This window comes from Lucilia cuprina, chromosome 5, assembly GCF_022045245.1.
Source record: "Lucilia cuprina isolate Lc7/37 chromosome 5, ASM2204524v1, whole genome shotgun sequence".
Taxonomy (NCBI): Eukaryota; Metazoa; Arthropoda; class Insecta; order Diptera; family Calliphoridae; genus Lucilia; species Lucilia cuprina.
Genome location: NC_060953.1, coordinates 51,071,158 through 51,085,583, shown reverse-complemented (window position 1 = coordinate 51,085,583; position 14,426 = coordinate 51,071,158). Strand labels below are relative to the sequence as shown.

General features: G+C 28.4%; 1 protein-coding gene across 1 annotated transcript in view; it reads right to left on the bottom strand.

The window, feature by feature from the left end:
* Positions 1-68: 68 nt before the first annotated feature.
* LOC124420263 (4-coumarate--CoA ligase 3-like) overlaps positions 69-14,426 on the bottom strand; it is an 18,448-nt gene continuing 4,090 nt past the window's right edge. Inside the window, exon 2 of the mRNA XM_046952535.1 lies at positions 69-151. Coding sequence (XP_046808491.1) covers positions 69-151 — 83 coding nt within the window. The remainder of the gene's footprint in view (positions 152-14,426) is intronic.

The following is a 14,426-nucleotide window of genomic DNA, read 5'->3' as shown; positions in this document are numbered from 1 at the left end:
ATGTTGAATGCCTTTAACTCTAGTGGCTGTCATTTAACTTAACGTTAATTTAGTTTTATGCAACTGTTTTAGGGCTTTCTGTTACCACCATCATCATCATCATCATCATTATTATTATGATCATCATAGTCATTGTCTTCGGCGTCTTCATCTACATCTTACACTATTATAGTGTAAGAGTGTTTTTCTTTTTGTCTGTACAGTTTAAATGTTGTATTCGATCATTATTACGATACGACGAGTACAATTCGTTTTTAGTTTTCAGTTGTTTAGGTTTGAGAGTTTTGTACTTCTTACAATTGTTGTTTGTACTAAATATTAACTTTATTTTAGTTGTTTTGTTGTTGTTATTAGTTCTATGGCTCTAAGAAATGTAAGAAGTCTACGACGAAGACGAGGTGGTAGAATATGATGACTGTGAACAGATGAAAAAAAAACCTATGAAGCCATTCAACCTAAATTAGTTTTGTGGTATACAAATCACAACAGAGTTTTAAAGGAGTGAGATCTTTAATTAGGTAAATATTTTTTTAAAGAAGGCAAGTAAGACCTTTTACAAAATGTTCAATAACCCATTCGAGAAATTAGAATGTAGTACTCGACATCCTAATTTGAAAACCCTAAGTTTTCTACATTAATTATTTATTCTGTCTTTCCCGGACCTCATCTTTAAATATAGACTACTCGATACAGAAATCTGGAAAGCCAAAGAAAAATAATTTAATTTTTTTCTTTCTGGCACAGGCGATGATTTAGTATTTTAATATTTTATATCTGAACCTATTTATTTACAAATACTAGAGAACAGAGGCTCGTGAATTTTACCATTCTTTAAATCTAAATTCATATTACTTAGATTATAAACTACAATCTGTTTTACATTCCCGAGCTGGGAAAAATATTCCCACAGCGAGCGATAGAGATACGCTCTTCTCAACAGATCTGGTCTTCTTAAAAATTAGAGTTGAATTATCAAACGTCTGAGAGGAGATGAGAGGAGTTTGTATATGTACAACAAACCTGTATGTCAATATAAGGAAAGTTGGTGGCAAATACCTTAAACAGTGTCTCATGTTAGAAAATTCTGTTTCTGAAATGCATGCCCTTGTAATGCAGTTTATTTTTCCATATGAGGTATGACTCAGTCTATTCAAGTTCAGTTCAAAAGTTCGCTTCCTTTAAATGAAAACACAAATATTTAAAATGTGACTTAAGTATATGATGCTGTTCGTAGGTTGAGCGATGACTATTCAGGAGATGATCTTTGAACGATGGTTATTTTGAAGGTGATCGGTGAATGATGACTATTTGGGAGATGATCTTTGAACGATGGTTATTTGGGAGGCGATCATTGAGTAATGCTTTTTCGAGAAGTGATCGTCAAACGATGGTTACACGGGAGGTGATCATTGAATGATGCTTAATCGAGAAGTGATCTGTAAATGATGATTATTCGGGAAATGATCGTTGGACGATAATTATTCGACGGTGTTGAAGGCGATAGCTGGAAAAGTGAAAAAAAGAACTTTTATCGCCGTTTTCTTGCGAGATTTCTTGTTAATTTCAGATTCTCTTCGTTCTACGATTAATTGTTTAATCTGCCCAGCTAAAGAACTCACAACACACGAACTACACGAAGTCAAGAAGAATTCTTAGGTTCTTGATTTCGACTATGAATACAATTGCAAATACTACACGAAGTCAAGAAGAATTCGGATATTCTTGATTTCGACTACGAATACAATTGCAAATACTAATAAATTACGAATATTAGAAGAATTTGGTGGTTCATACAATCTACGAACTCACACTACTAAAGCAGGTATTGTGTTATATTCGGCTGGTACTTCGGTGTCACCAATTTTGTACAATTGTGTCCTGCGTATATCGATGGTACTTACGTGATTTTGTGTCATCTTCGAACTTGCTCATATTAAGTGAGCAAGTTCGCCCATTGTTTTCTTATTTAGATTAGTGTGAACTGGACTGTACAGCTTTCCCCTGGAAGAGTATTCCGTTAAGATCCTGTGGCATTCCAATACGGCCTAAAATTTTACCTTATCTAGTTTATACATTGCACAGACATTGGACATGAATCTAATGTTATGTTGGCATCCCAGTTTTAAAGACTCCGGCTTTTTTTGCAATTTTGTAGATGTTCTTAGTAAACAATTGCTGGTTCATAGACAAACTTCATTATATCGATTCAGATATTGATACAATGATGATGAGTTGTGCGACCATGGATTGCGTAAAATTTTCAAGATATAGACGGACATCGTTAAAACGATTCATATAGCGATACAGTGATGTTGAGTTGTGCTACCATGAGTTGTGGAAAATGTACGAAATATTTTATATTTTTAGCCGTTTAGGAAGGCGTATTGTTAAAAAGTTTAAAATACTTTTTTTCAGAAACATTCCAAGATGTAAACACTACATAGACGGATATCGTTAAATCGATCCAGATATCGATACAATGATGATGAGTTGTGCGACCATGGAATGCGTAAAATTTCCAAGATATAGACGGTCCATAGACGAACATCATTTAATCGATTCAGATATTAATACAACAATAATGAGTTGTGCGACCATGGGTTGTGGAAAATGTTCAGACTTCGTTAAATCGATTCAGATATTAATAAAACAATAGTGAGTTGTGCGACCATGGGTTGTGGAAAATGTACAAGATATTTTATAGGCGTTAAAAAATTAAAAATATTTTTTTTCAAAACCATTCTTTTAACTTCCGATTTAGTTTCTATATATTTTTATTATTTGATATTTTTTGCATTTAAATATGGCATGGTAAGTTAATGCCATTGATATGTACTAGTATACTTTGGTTTAGTTTAGTTATGTTTGGTTAAATAAGTATTTCTATTACTAAACAACAAGAGACCCGGCATTTGTATGGCTGGATGGAACCACAGTGAGCAATAACAACAACAGAAATCTAATAGAAACGCAGCAGCAACAATGCCTGCAATAACAGCAGCTGTTGTTGCTTACTTTGCTAGATTTGTTGGTTTCATTTCATTTCGTTTGGTTTGATATGATCTGATTTGTTGTTTAAATATTTATTACCATTTTGAACAATTGACAATTTTGTTTCTCTTTCAAAAAAGAATAATGTCTGCTGATGTTTGTTTGTTTGATTGTGTGTTTTTTCTTTTTTTTTTAATAATGTTTCAGTTACTTTAACTAATGATAATTATGAAGATGTGGTTTACATTGTAGTTAATGTTGAAGCATTTGTTATTTATTATTTTTTTATAAAAAATATATAGAAAAAAATGTATTTATTTTATTTGTCTGTTCATTCGCGTCTAACGTTAAGGAAATAATTTCTATAACATTTTTGGCCTACTTTTACTTTGAATAAAAAAAATTTAAAAGATAAAAAATATTTGCATGCGATTGCTGTTAATAAATATTGTCATTGTTATTTCTTTGTTGTTTGTGTTTGTGTTTTTTTTATATCATCTGCAAGATTTTTATTTGAATATTTATATTTCCTCTTGCATTCTCATCAAAATTTTACACAAAACTATGTTCGTTTTGTGTTATTTTATTTTGTCTATTTTAAACAAATAATTGAAATGTTTTCAATATTTAGTTTAAATTTAAAATAAACGCAACAAATAACGAAATAATAAATAAAACTCATTTCCATAATTTGATTTGCTGAAATTTTCAATTATAACTGGTGATTACTGGAAATTATTAAGGGGAATATTTTGTATATTTTGTAAAAAAATGTTTAATAATATTTTTAAGAAATTGTCTTTATATACGATGAGTTACCAACTCATGCTGAGGTAGAGCTAGTTAATGACATTAAAAGATTAAGACGTTCCGTAGAATGCTAACACCGTTAAATACGGTTCGTGGAACAGACCAATGTTGAACTATCTATAAGTATGTTGTCATGAGAAGGATTTCTCTCTCTTGTTGACTTTTTTATGTACTTTTAGCTTCAAAGTCATCAAAGTGCAATCGGCAACACTTAAAGTATGGATAAAGAAAGTACAATACTATGCGCTCCACCTGGATAAAAAATAAGTAAATACAAATTTTGATCTAAAAGTTCTCAAAGTGACCGGCGACAGTACTTCCGGTATGGATAAAGAAAGTACAATAGTCTGCGCTCAACCTGGATGAAAATGATACATCTAACTTTTGCCTTCAAAATCCTCAAAGTGACAGGCGGCAGAACTTAAGGTATGGATAAAGAACGCACGACACCCTGCATCTAGACGAAGAAAAATAAATCCAATTCTGGGCTTTAAAGTCTTTAATTCGCTAGGTGACAGCTCTTGGGGTATGGATAAAGAATTCTGCTTCAGTGTAATGACTATCACTCAGAAATGCAGGGAAAAGTTGCCAAAAAATCAATACAACTTTAACATCACTCATTTGGATGGTTCTTCGAGGTACAGAAGGAAGGTTTAGAAAAACCTTCGTTTATACAAGGTTAGATACATAGTTAGATCAGCGTTAAAAAAACATCGTGAAAACAATATCATTTCACTTGACCTACTGCCCACAATAAATGTCATATTTGTTCATAAAAAGAAAACCTGCTGCTGAAAACCAGAGTCTGTCGTAATTCAGGCGTGAGTTGGGGAACAACTCTTACGTCATCGCTATTATTTCTTAAGGACGATTAGACTTACGTCTCACTCGCACCAATTAATTCTTTCCAAGTTTTTCGCTTTTTGCGCTAATTACGTACTTTCGTTTTGCTTACCTCGGCTCTCCCCGAACCAACGTGCAGTTTGGGAAAACCGGAATTGTGCTGGCATAACTGAGATCGGGAGAAGGCAACAATCTTAATACCTATTAGTTATGCAAAGATCGTGATCTTTTGTTGTTAATGATAAATGACCAGCTTTTGCTCAGGATCAGCATAGCCTAACTTGTTTAACAGAAGAACAATATTCCGCCATTACAACTATCTATTTAATATCTGTTAAAACCTATTTAGAAGAAGTCTTAGAGACCAGTCTTACATATATCTTACAAAGTTAAGCCGGTGATTGGCTTGCGATTACTAAAGATCGTTATAGCATCAAGATCTGTGTTTGATGTTTTGAAAAGTTATTGACTTTGGTTGCCATAAGGCGAACATCGATTTATTGAAATCGAAATTGAATTTATTGAAATGTAACGAGATCTCAGCTGTCAATTAATCTTCAAGGTTGTGCGGTTTAAGATTTCTCGATTATTTCTTGTTTACAGCTTTTTATCAGTCAATTGACCAGTCAATTCCTCTTCACATGATCAGCCGGGGATTACTTTTAAAGATCGTTAGATATCGTTACTGTACAATGATTTATGGTTTCATTTCTAAAAGTATGGAAAAATATTGACCATGTATGCCATTAGGCAGCAGCAACCAACAATTGTCATCTTTCGGTATTTCTTACCGCGGTCGCGTATTGGGACGCCGGAATATGCTGGGGAATCGTCAGGTTAGTATTTAATGGTTGCCTTTCATCCCATAGAGTGTTCTTTATGAAAGAAAGTCTCCATATATTGGAGATTAGTACTGATTTAGTATGCCTTTTTAAGCTTCGAGAAGTTCTTCGGTGCTGTTGCCATCTCAACAGCATATATTGATACATGCTTCGCGACTAATTGCCGGTGCAATTATTGAAATCTATTGACTTTTGAAATTTTTACATCCTTTGTCACATAGATCGGTTAATAAAAGAGGGATTCTGATCCATTTTGTTGGGTATTTCAAACTACCAAATATGTCTCTAGCTGCTGTTGCCGACACAATAGGGTCATCTCAGTAGTGTGGTTGCGCGGGCTTAAAGAGGTTAAGGAATGCACTGGAATGGGTCATTAGATGATGGGGAATACATTTTAAATAGTACAATCTTTCATGGCATCATAAGGGTGGTTATCTTCCGGTATATTCGGATGATCGATTTCTCCTGATGTTGAGGTTTGTCCACCCTTTTATTGACTTTAGACCAGTGATTGTTTTTTCCTTGTCGGGGTGTGAATTGGGCTTGAGCCTATACTGTCTGTCATACCGCAACCGGGCCTCTATGGCAAGAGGTTAGATAACTTGAGTATTTCATCTATGCACAAAAATTGTCACCTGAGTTCTTCATAAAGGATTCAGGGGCGATGGCAGACCACCGTGAAATAAGGGCGTCAATACAGGTGTTCACTTTAGAAAGCCCTAGTTACCATATGACCTAGGTCAGGAACTGCACTATCTAAGTTTTTATAGACAAATAACTAACGGGAAATCAAGGATATTAATTGTGAAAATATTTCCCCATCTTACTGTTGCTGTTTGCAGTTAAACTTAAAGCTTTAACGTATTTCCTTTCATAATTATTATTAATTATTACAAAATTTCAACAACACAGTTTTATCAACTTAGTTATCTTGTCAAATAAATATTTTCTGAAGTCAAGCCAAAGTTAATTTGTTGTTAAAATTTATGCAAATTAAATATTGTTTTTAAATTTTTATCTTATTTTTTCTAACTTTTGGTTAGAATATTTCACAATCACAACTGACAAACAGACAATAATGATGTTGATGACTACAAATCTATTTAAGAAAACAAAATCTTAAAAGTTATAACATCATAATGATGCTAATGTTGTTGTTGTTGCTGATTCTTTTTGTTTTTTTTTCTTTAATAATTATAACTGTTTTTAGTTAGTTGTTGTAATTTATTAACAAAAAAAAAAAACAACTTTTAGAGAAGCTGTTAATTTATACTCAGAGAGAAAAATAAAAAAAATGCATTTGATATTTTCTATAACTCTTGTTTACTCAGTATTGCTCTAACATACTCTTGTTTGTTTAAGGGAGAGAGAGCGTAAAACAAAAGATTTAAGCAACAAACTTGGTTTTGAGTTAAGCAACTTAATGTGCTCATGTGAGCAATTTTGTTTTAACTTTTAATGCTCTTGGATGATATTTTATAACTTTATACTCTTTTCTTTCTTTTATAACTACTTTTTATGGTTGTTTCTTTTAGAGACTGAACTTGTTTCTTGTTTTTGTAGCTGTTGTTGGTTTTCTTTACTTATTTTTGACCAGCAAGCTTAACTGAGCTCTAAATAAACAAACCAGCTAAGACAAACAATTATGGCCCAGACTTGGAGATAAAGCCAAATGCATAAGCATTCGTTAGTTAACTGTCGAGACGGTCGAACGTGTTTGTTTTGTATTTAACGGTTTTAAACAAAGTGGCATTTTTTTTTGTTCTCTTTGTGTTGGTCTTGTTAGTTTGTGATTTTAAAAACGTTGCGTTTTTGTGTGTGATTCGAGTGACAAACGTTTCTGAAAATATAAGATCTTAACTATTTTATTGAAATAACTAAAACAATGAAGATTAAGTTTTACGAAAAAGATAGAACGTTGCGCGTGAGAAATGTGTTTAATAATTAAAGAAAATGTTGTTTAGAAAGAAAATTTTTGTAAGTAAAAATATAAAAAAATTTTAAAAAATTTAAAGAATTTAAAGAAAAAAGAAATATGGAAATTTTTAAAACATGAGAAGAAAAGTGTGAGTTTTAAAAAAAAAAAGAAATGGAAATTTTGCTAAAAATTTAAAAAAAAGTTTAAAACAAATGTTAAAAGATTCAAAATGTAATAAAATGAAAATTTTGTAAAAAAATTTAAAAAAGTTAAAAAAAAAATTAACTAAAATTAAAAAATAATTTTAAATATCAAAAAAAAATATTCTAAAATAGGTTTAAAAATAAAATAATTATAAAAAACTAAAAAAACGAATTAAATTATTTTAAAATATTAAAATAAATAAAAATATTTTGAAAAATTTTATAAAATATAAATCTTGCAAAAAACAAATTTTCAAAAGTGTTTATAAAAAAATATATAAAAAAGTTTTCAGTGTCATTTGTTTTTATATAAAAAGAGATATCAATTAAATAATCTTTAAACTAAAATAAAACAAAAAAAAAAAATTACAACACATAATTAAAATTTCATGTTGACATAATTTTTTTAAAAAAGTTAACAACAATTTCAATATAACCCCAAAAAATGAAAAAATTAATACAATAAAATTCATTTTAATACAATACAAAGTCACAGATAAAGTTACAATATTTTTTTATTGTAACTTTATCTGTACATAATAAGCTAAAACAACAACAACAACAAAAAATAACTTTGTTTTTCTGTGTTAAAAAAACTAAAGTGAAACAACAGCAAAAAAAAAATAGAAAAAAAAAAACTTAAATATCAACCTAACATTCTGCAGTCATAGCAGCAACAACAACAGCAGCAGCAACAGCAAAATATTATAAAGTAAATAGCTGCAACATCTTGCCGCAAAATCACGTTTCGTGGGAATTATTTCCTTGGTGTACTCAATACTGCCAGAACTGCCACAATATTGCAGAAATAGTTAGAGACACTATTAAACAAAAAAACAAAAAAAAAAAACACGCATACAACAATACCACAACTTAAAGAACCCCTTCTTCCTTAAACATCATCATAGTGTTTAGAAAACAAAAAATGTAAAGACAAAAAACTACTAAAATAAGTATATAAACAAATATGTATTAAAAAAATTGGCATTTTGACTTCTAGTAAGCACCAGGCACAAGAATATTACACCATTTCCTAAAAAATGATCACTTCCTTAATTTTATTAACGATCGCTTTAAAGTTTATGTTAATTTTGATATATTTATCTAGGTTTTCATTAAAAAGAAAAATTTAAACTTTTCCAAAATTTCAATTTTTGCTGTTGATCGTGAAAGGGTTAACTTTGTGGGATTTCAATCTTAAATTTTATTTTTGATCGTTAAACTAACTAAATATTTATATGTTTAGTAAAATACATGTAATTTTCTCATAGCTAAAGAAAAGTTTCAAATATATTTCAACATTTAAGCTTTTGACACCGATCGTAAAGGGCATGACTTTAACAGAAAGTAATCATCACAATTTATTTTCTTTAGATCACAATGTTAGTTCTCTTTATTTTTTACTCAATATAAAGTGAAACACATAAAACTCTTTGTATTTTAAAGAAAACATTTCCATTATAACAAGATATTACTTTTGATAACGATCGTGAGAGGGTTAAGGTGATCGCATTTAAAAAAAAAATATCAGTAAAAATGTCTATGGAATTACGTTTCAATTCATATTATTTTTTCTTCAAAGTCATTAAAAAATCTTGCAAAAATATTTAATTTTCAAAAACAGATTAATATTAAAATTTTGACAACGATCGTGAAAGGTTTAACGTTGCTAAATATCAACAAAAGCATCAGAATATATTTCCTTAAGATAACAGTGCTAATTTTCATTATATATCTCTCAATATAAATTGAAATACATAAAACTCTTTGTATTTGCCAACGATCGTGAGAGAGTTAAGGTAATCGCATTTAAATGAAATTATCAGTAATAAAAGTCTATGGAATAGAGTTTAAAAACATGTTATTTTTCTCCAAAATCATTAGCAAATCATGTTTATTTTCAAAAATAAATTAAAATTTTTATTATTATTCATAATATGACACCGATCGTGAAAGGCTTAACGTTGCTAGATATCAATAGAATCATAAGAATATATTTTCTTCAGACTGCAGTATTTATTCTTATTTTTTACTCAACATAAAGTGAAATACATAAAACTCTGAGTATTTTAAAGAAAACAATAAAACATCAACTTTTGACAACGATCGTGTGAGGGTTAAGATAATATAATTATCATTAAATATAGTCTATGGAATAGTGTTTAAATTTATATTATTTCTTCTCCAAAATCATTAGCAGATCGCGTAAAAATATATGTTAAAAAAATTCTGCTTAAAAATTCATTTTGACACCGATCGTGTAAGACTTAACGTTAACAGATATCAATGAAATCATCACCATTCTGATTACTTTTCGCTCAATTTAAAACGAAATACCTAAAACTCATAGTATTTTAAAGAAAAAAATGCAAATGTTTACATTTGACACCGATCGTTAGAGGGTTAAAGTAATCGCACATGAATCAGTAATTATAGTCTATGGAATAGAGTTTAAATTCACAATATTTTTTTTTTTACAAAATAATTCGAAAATCTTGTAAAAAACTTACAATTTTCATATTAAATTTAAATTATTAAAAAACTTAGTTTACTGATCTTCACGATCAGCTTTCGGTTTACCGAAATTCTTTCAAATTTTCATATAAATATTTTTTATGGACTATAGAATTATTTTGTGTTGCTTTTCATTCAATTTCTTTAGAAACGATTCGTATTTTAAAGAAAAAATCAAAATGTCATAAAATTTTAATTTTCAAAATGATCGTGAGGACGTTTATGTTATATGATTTATATGATACTTTTAGCTGAAATCATTTCAATCTTGTACAAATCTTACATTTTTTATATCAAATTTAAATTGCTACAAAAATTTTCTTTAGTAACTGATCGTGAAAGCTTTTGGTTTGTCAAAATTCTTTCAAATTTTCAAATAAATATTTTCTATAGAATTTCTTTTGAAACGATCCTTATATTAAAGAAAAATTTTAAATATCATAAAATTTTCAAAATGATCGTGAGAATGTTTGTGTTATATGATTAAGGTGATACTTTTAGTGAAAATCATTTGAATTTGTAATAATTCTCCTCCGAAATCATTAACAAATCTTGAAAAAATATTTGTTTTTCCGTGACAAATATATTTTGTTTTCAAAAACTCTTCATTAGTTAATGATCGTAAAAGTATTAACGAAAAGATAAAGTTTAAAGGATTTATCTGATATTTTCTGAAAATGTTAAGTGTTTAATATTCATTACCAATACCATTTTTTGCAATATTTTTTTCCAACATAGAATTAATTAGAAAAAACTTTAGTTAGTAATGTTCATCAATTCTACTATTGAAACTGATCGTTCAAATATTTAAAAAATTGTTTAACGATTTTGAGAGAATGTTTCAACATTTTAAAATGTAATCGTCATCAAATCTGCCTGAGAGAAAATTTAAATATTTACAACTTTGGCTATTGAGAACGATCGTTTGGAGGCTAATTTTTAAGAAGAACCGTTTTAGACAAACATTTTAATTTGCATATAGTATTTTCTTTCCTTTTTTACTTTTAAATCTTGTGAATTATACTTTTTTTATCGAAATTATTAAATTTTAAAAAAATGTTACTTTTTTTTACTGATCATGAAAAGTTTTCCAAAGCATTTCTAGATATTTTGCAAAGTCTGCGATAAATAAAGACATCAATTTGAAATTTCGCCAAAAATTATAAATTAGCATTTTTAGTAAAGTCTGCGATAAATAAAGACATCAAAATTCTTTTAAAAAAAAATTAAAAATGCTTAGAAAATTAAACTTTGACATCGATCGTGCAAGTTTTAATGTTTGAGAATTTCAATGAAATATTCCATAATTATTTGCTACAATTTTTTAAATTCTTATTCTTAATCTCTCTTTAAAATTGTTTGTAAAATTTGTAAATGTTTAATTTCAGTGAAATATTTAGTAACTATGCAACACAAACTACTTAATTATCAATAGTATTTATAAATTCATGTTGGCCTTTATAAATATCTCAAAATCCCCAAAGTTTTTTACTGATCTTCATCAATTTTTGACACCGATCATTATCCTATTGAAATATTAATTTTCAGTGCATAATTTGTTCTCTAAATATCTCATTTAAATCCAATGAAACACAAAAAGTTTGATTAAATTTTTACAAAAATAAATAAATAAATAAATATAAAAGTGATCGAAAGTTTTATTTTACACTGATCGTGAAACGGTTGTTATAAGTCGATCGCAATAAAATCGTTCCTTTTTATACCGATCATCAAAAAAAGATGGTGGGTATATTGGTTTTGTCATTCCGTTTGTAACATATCGAAATACTGGTCATAGATTCATAAAAGTGTATATATTCTGGGTCCTTATTATGTTCTAAGACGATCTGGTCATGTCCGTCCATCAGTCTCTTGAAATCACGATAAAGACTACAAGGGAGGAGCTAGACAGTAGAAATTTCTCTATTGCTGAGGTTTGTTTGGTATTGAAAATGGGCAATATGGGTCCACTTTTTCGGATAGCCCCCATACAAGTGGACCTTAAAAATCAGCTTTAACGAGCATAACTGCTTTAAAAGCGATGAAATCATATGAGCAAAAATCTTTCTTCTAGAAAACCGCCCTAATAAATAGATCATGAAAAATTTTGCATAAATAGTACATCAATTAAATATCAATATTTTGTGTTATAAATATTTAGAAATCCGACTGCCTCCAAACACTTAATAAAGACATAATCTGATAAAAACTCACAATAGTTTTGAAAAACAAATTTATATTCAAAACATGAAATTGGTTTCAGCCCAAAATCAGTAAAGTAAAGACATACAAAGACACTTACTTATTTACGAGTACAAAAATAATTCTTTTAAAAATTATTTTAATAATAAAGAATTAAATATAATAAGAAAGCTAATTTTTTTAAATAAAAAGTATAATCTTTAAAATTTTTAATTAAATTTACGAAAAAACAATAAATTTTATTTTAAAAAGAAAATGTTATTATTATAATTTTATGTTTTTTTATATAACATTGAACAAACACTTTCATATTTTTTGTGGAAAATAAAATTTTTTATGACTTTATCCATAAAATAAAAATATTCTACAAGTACAACTTGTTTAGAGACAACAATAATTGCACTTGTTTTATTCTCCACAGAGATCGTTAAATTGCCACACAGATCTAAAACCTCATGCCGTCAACTTTACGTTAAAAATCTTAAACACTGATCACCAGGGAAACCGAAAACATGCTCTAAAAAAAGTGTTTTAAGCGCTTTAAATATGCCGTAAAAAACTCAAAATATGCTCTTAAAATTTAAAAAATATGCTCTAAAAATAAAATTTTTTATTATTTTTTAACATTGAAAAGCTCAAAAAGACAGAAATTGTAATGAAATAATAAATGTTTAGTGTCATATTTCATCCTGTAAGATTTTTTATAATTGATTCATCTCATAGTTTGAAGAACTAGTTTAATAGAATTCCGTTTTACGTTCAGATAACCAATAAATAACATGAAACCATTTGCACCCCAAAAAACATATTTCAAACGACAAAGTTTGACGCATTTCTACCAATTGTATTCATAGCTTCTAAACTGACATTTTAATCGGTGTTGTCATAAATTCCAATAATTAGTTTTTTAAACTATAAAAATGGATTGGTCTCATGAAATCAAAAGTAATAGGTTTTATGTCTGATTTAAAATGTAATGCTTTATTGAACAAAAAACTATAACATTGGTTTTCGTGAGAGTAATGTATTTTTTGCATTTTGTTTTGAAAATGTACAAAATCGAAAAAAAGCGAAAACATCCAAAATATGCACTAAAAGAGTAAAATATGCTCTAAAAACTCGAAAATATGCCTTAAATATGCTAAAAAAGTCAAATCATGCAAAATTATGCTCTTATGGGTAAAATATGCAAAAAAATGCTATAACAAATCGATGCCAAAATTCTTAAATTGGTGTGAAACGTATAAATATCTTATCCACGAGTCCATACGACGCACCACAAAAAACATGCATTTGCATATTATGGTTTCCCTGCTGATCACCTTACAAAGCATAGTTTACATTTACCATACGAAACCCTTTGAAGTAGTTTATTGGGTAACTAGTTTTCATTATTTGGTTTATAAAATCTTTAATCCTTAACCCATTCTATTAGCTATCGGGTTGTTTTTCCTTGTAGGGTCACTTGTCAAATGTTTCAATAACAAAAATCTTATAAATCAATACATTTTTATGTTTTCATATAAAATTGTCAATTTAATTTCTAGTTATTTCTATTTAAAATTCATTATTCGTTTATGTACAAATGATCGACTATTGACTATTACAATAACAATTTAGAGCAATGAACATAATTTTTTTTGTTTTAGCTGTGGGGCTTTGTGTATCTTTATTATTTTTATAAATAAATCTATATATTTTTTTTTAAATTTAATAAAATTATACAAAATAAATATGATTTTAAATTAAAATTAAACAAACAATATGTAAGTCATTTTATTTGAACAAAGAATTAACTTAAATTTTGTTAAATAGAAAATTGTTTATTTATATTTAAGTAGATATAATAATATTTGCTCTAGACATTTCTACTATTAAAGCAAAAAGCCGATTTTGTGAATTAAAATTATAAAATTACTTTTCTGATTTCATTAAATATATTGGAGAACTTATGAACATACATATATCATGTGTCTTTTTCAGATACTAAATATTAGTTCTAGTTCTGTTCTAGTTCAGTTCTAGTTCAGTTCTAGTTCAGTTCTAGTTCAGTTCTAGTTCAGTTCTAGTTCAGTTCTAGTTCAGTTCTAGTTCAGCTCTAGT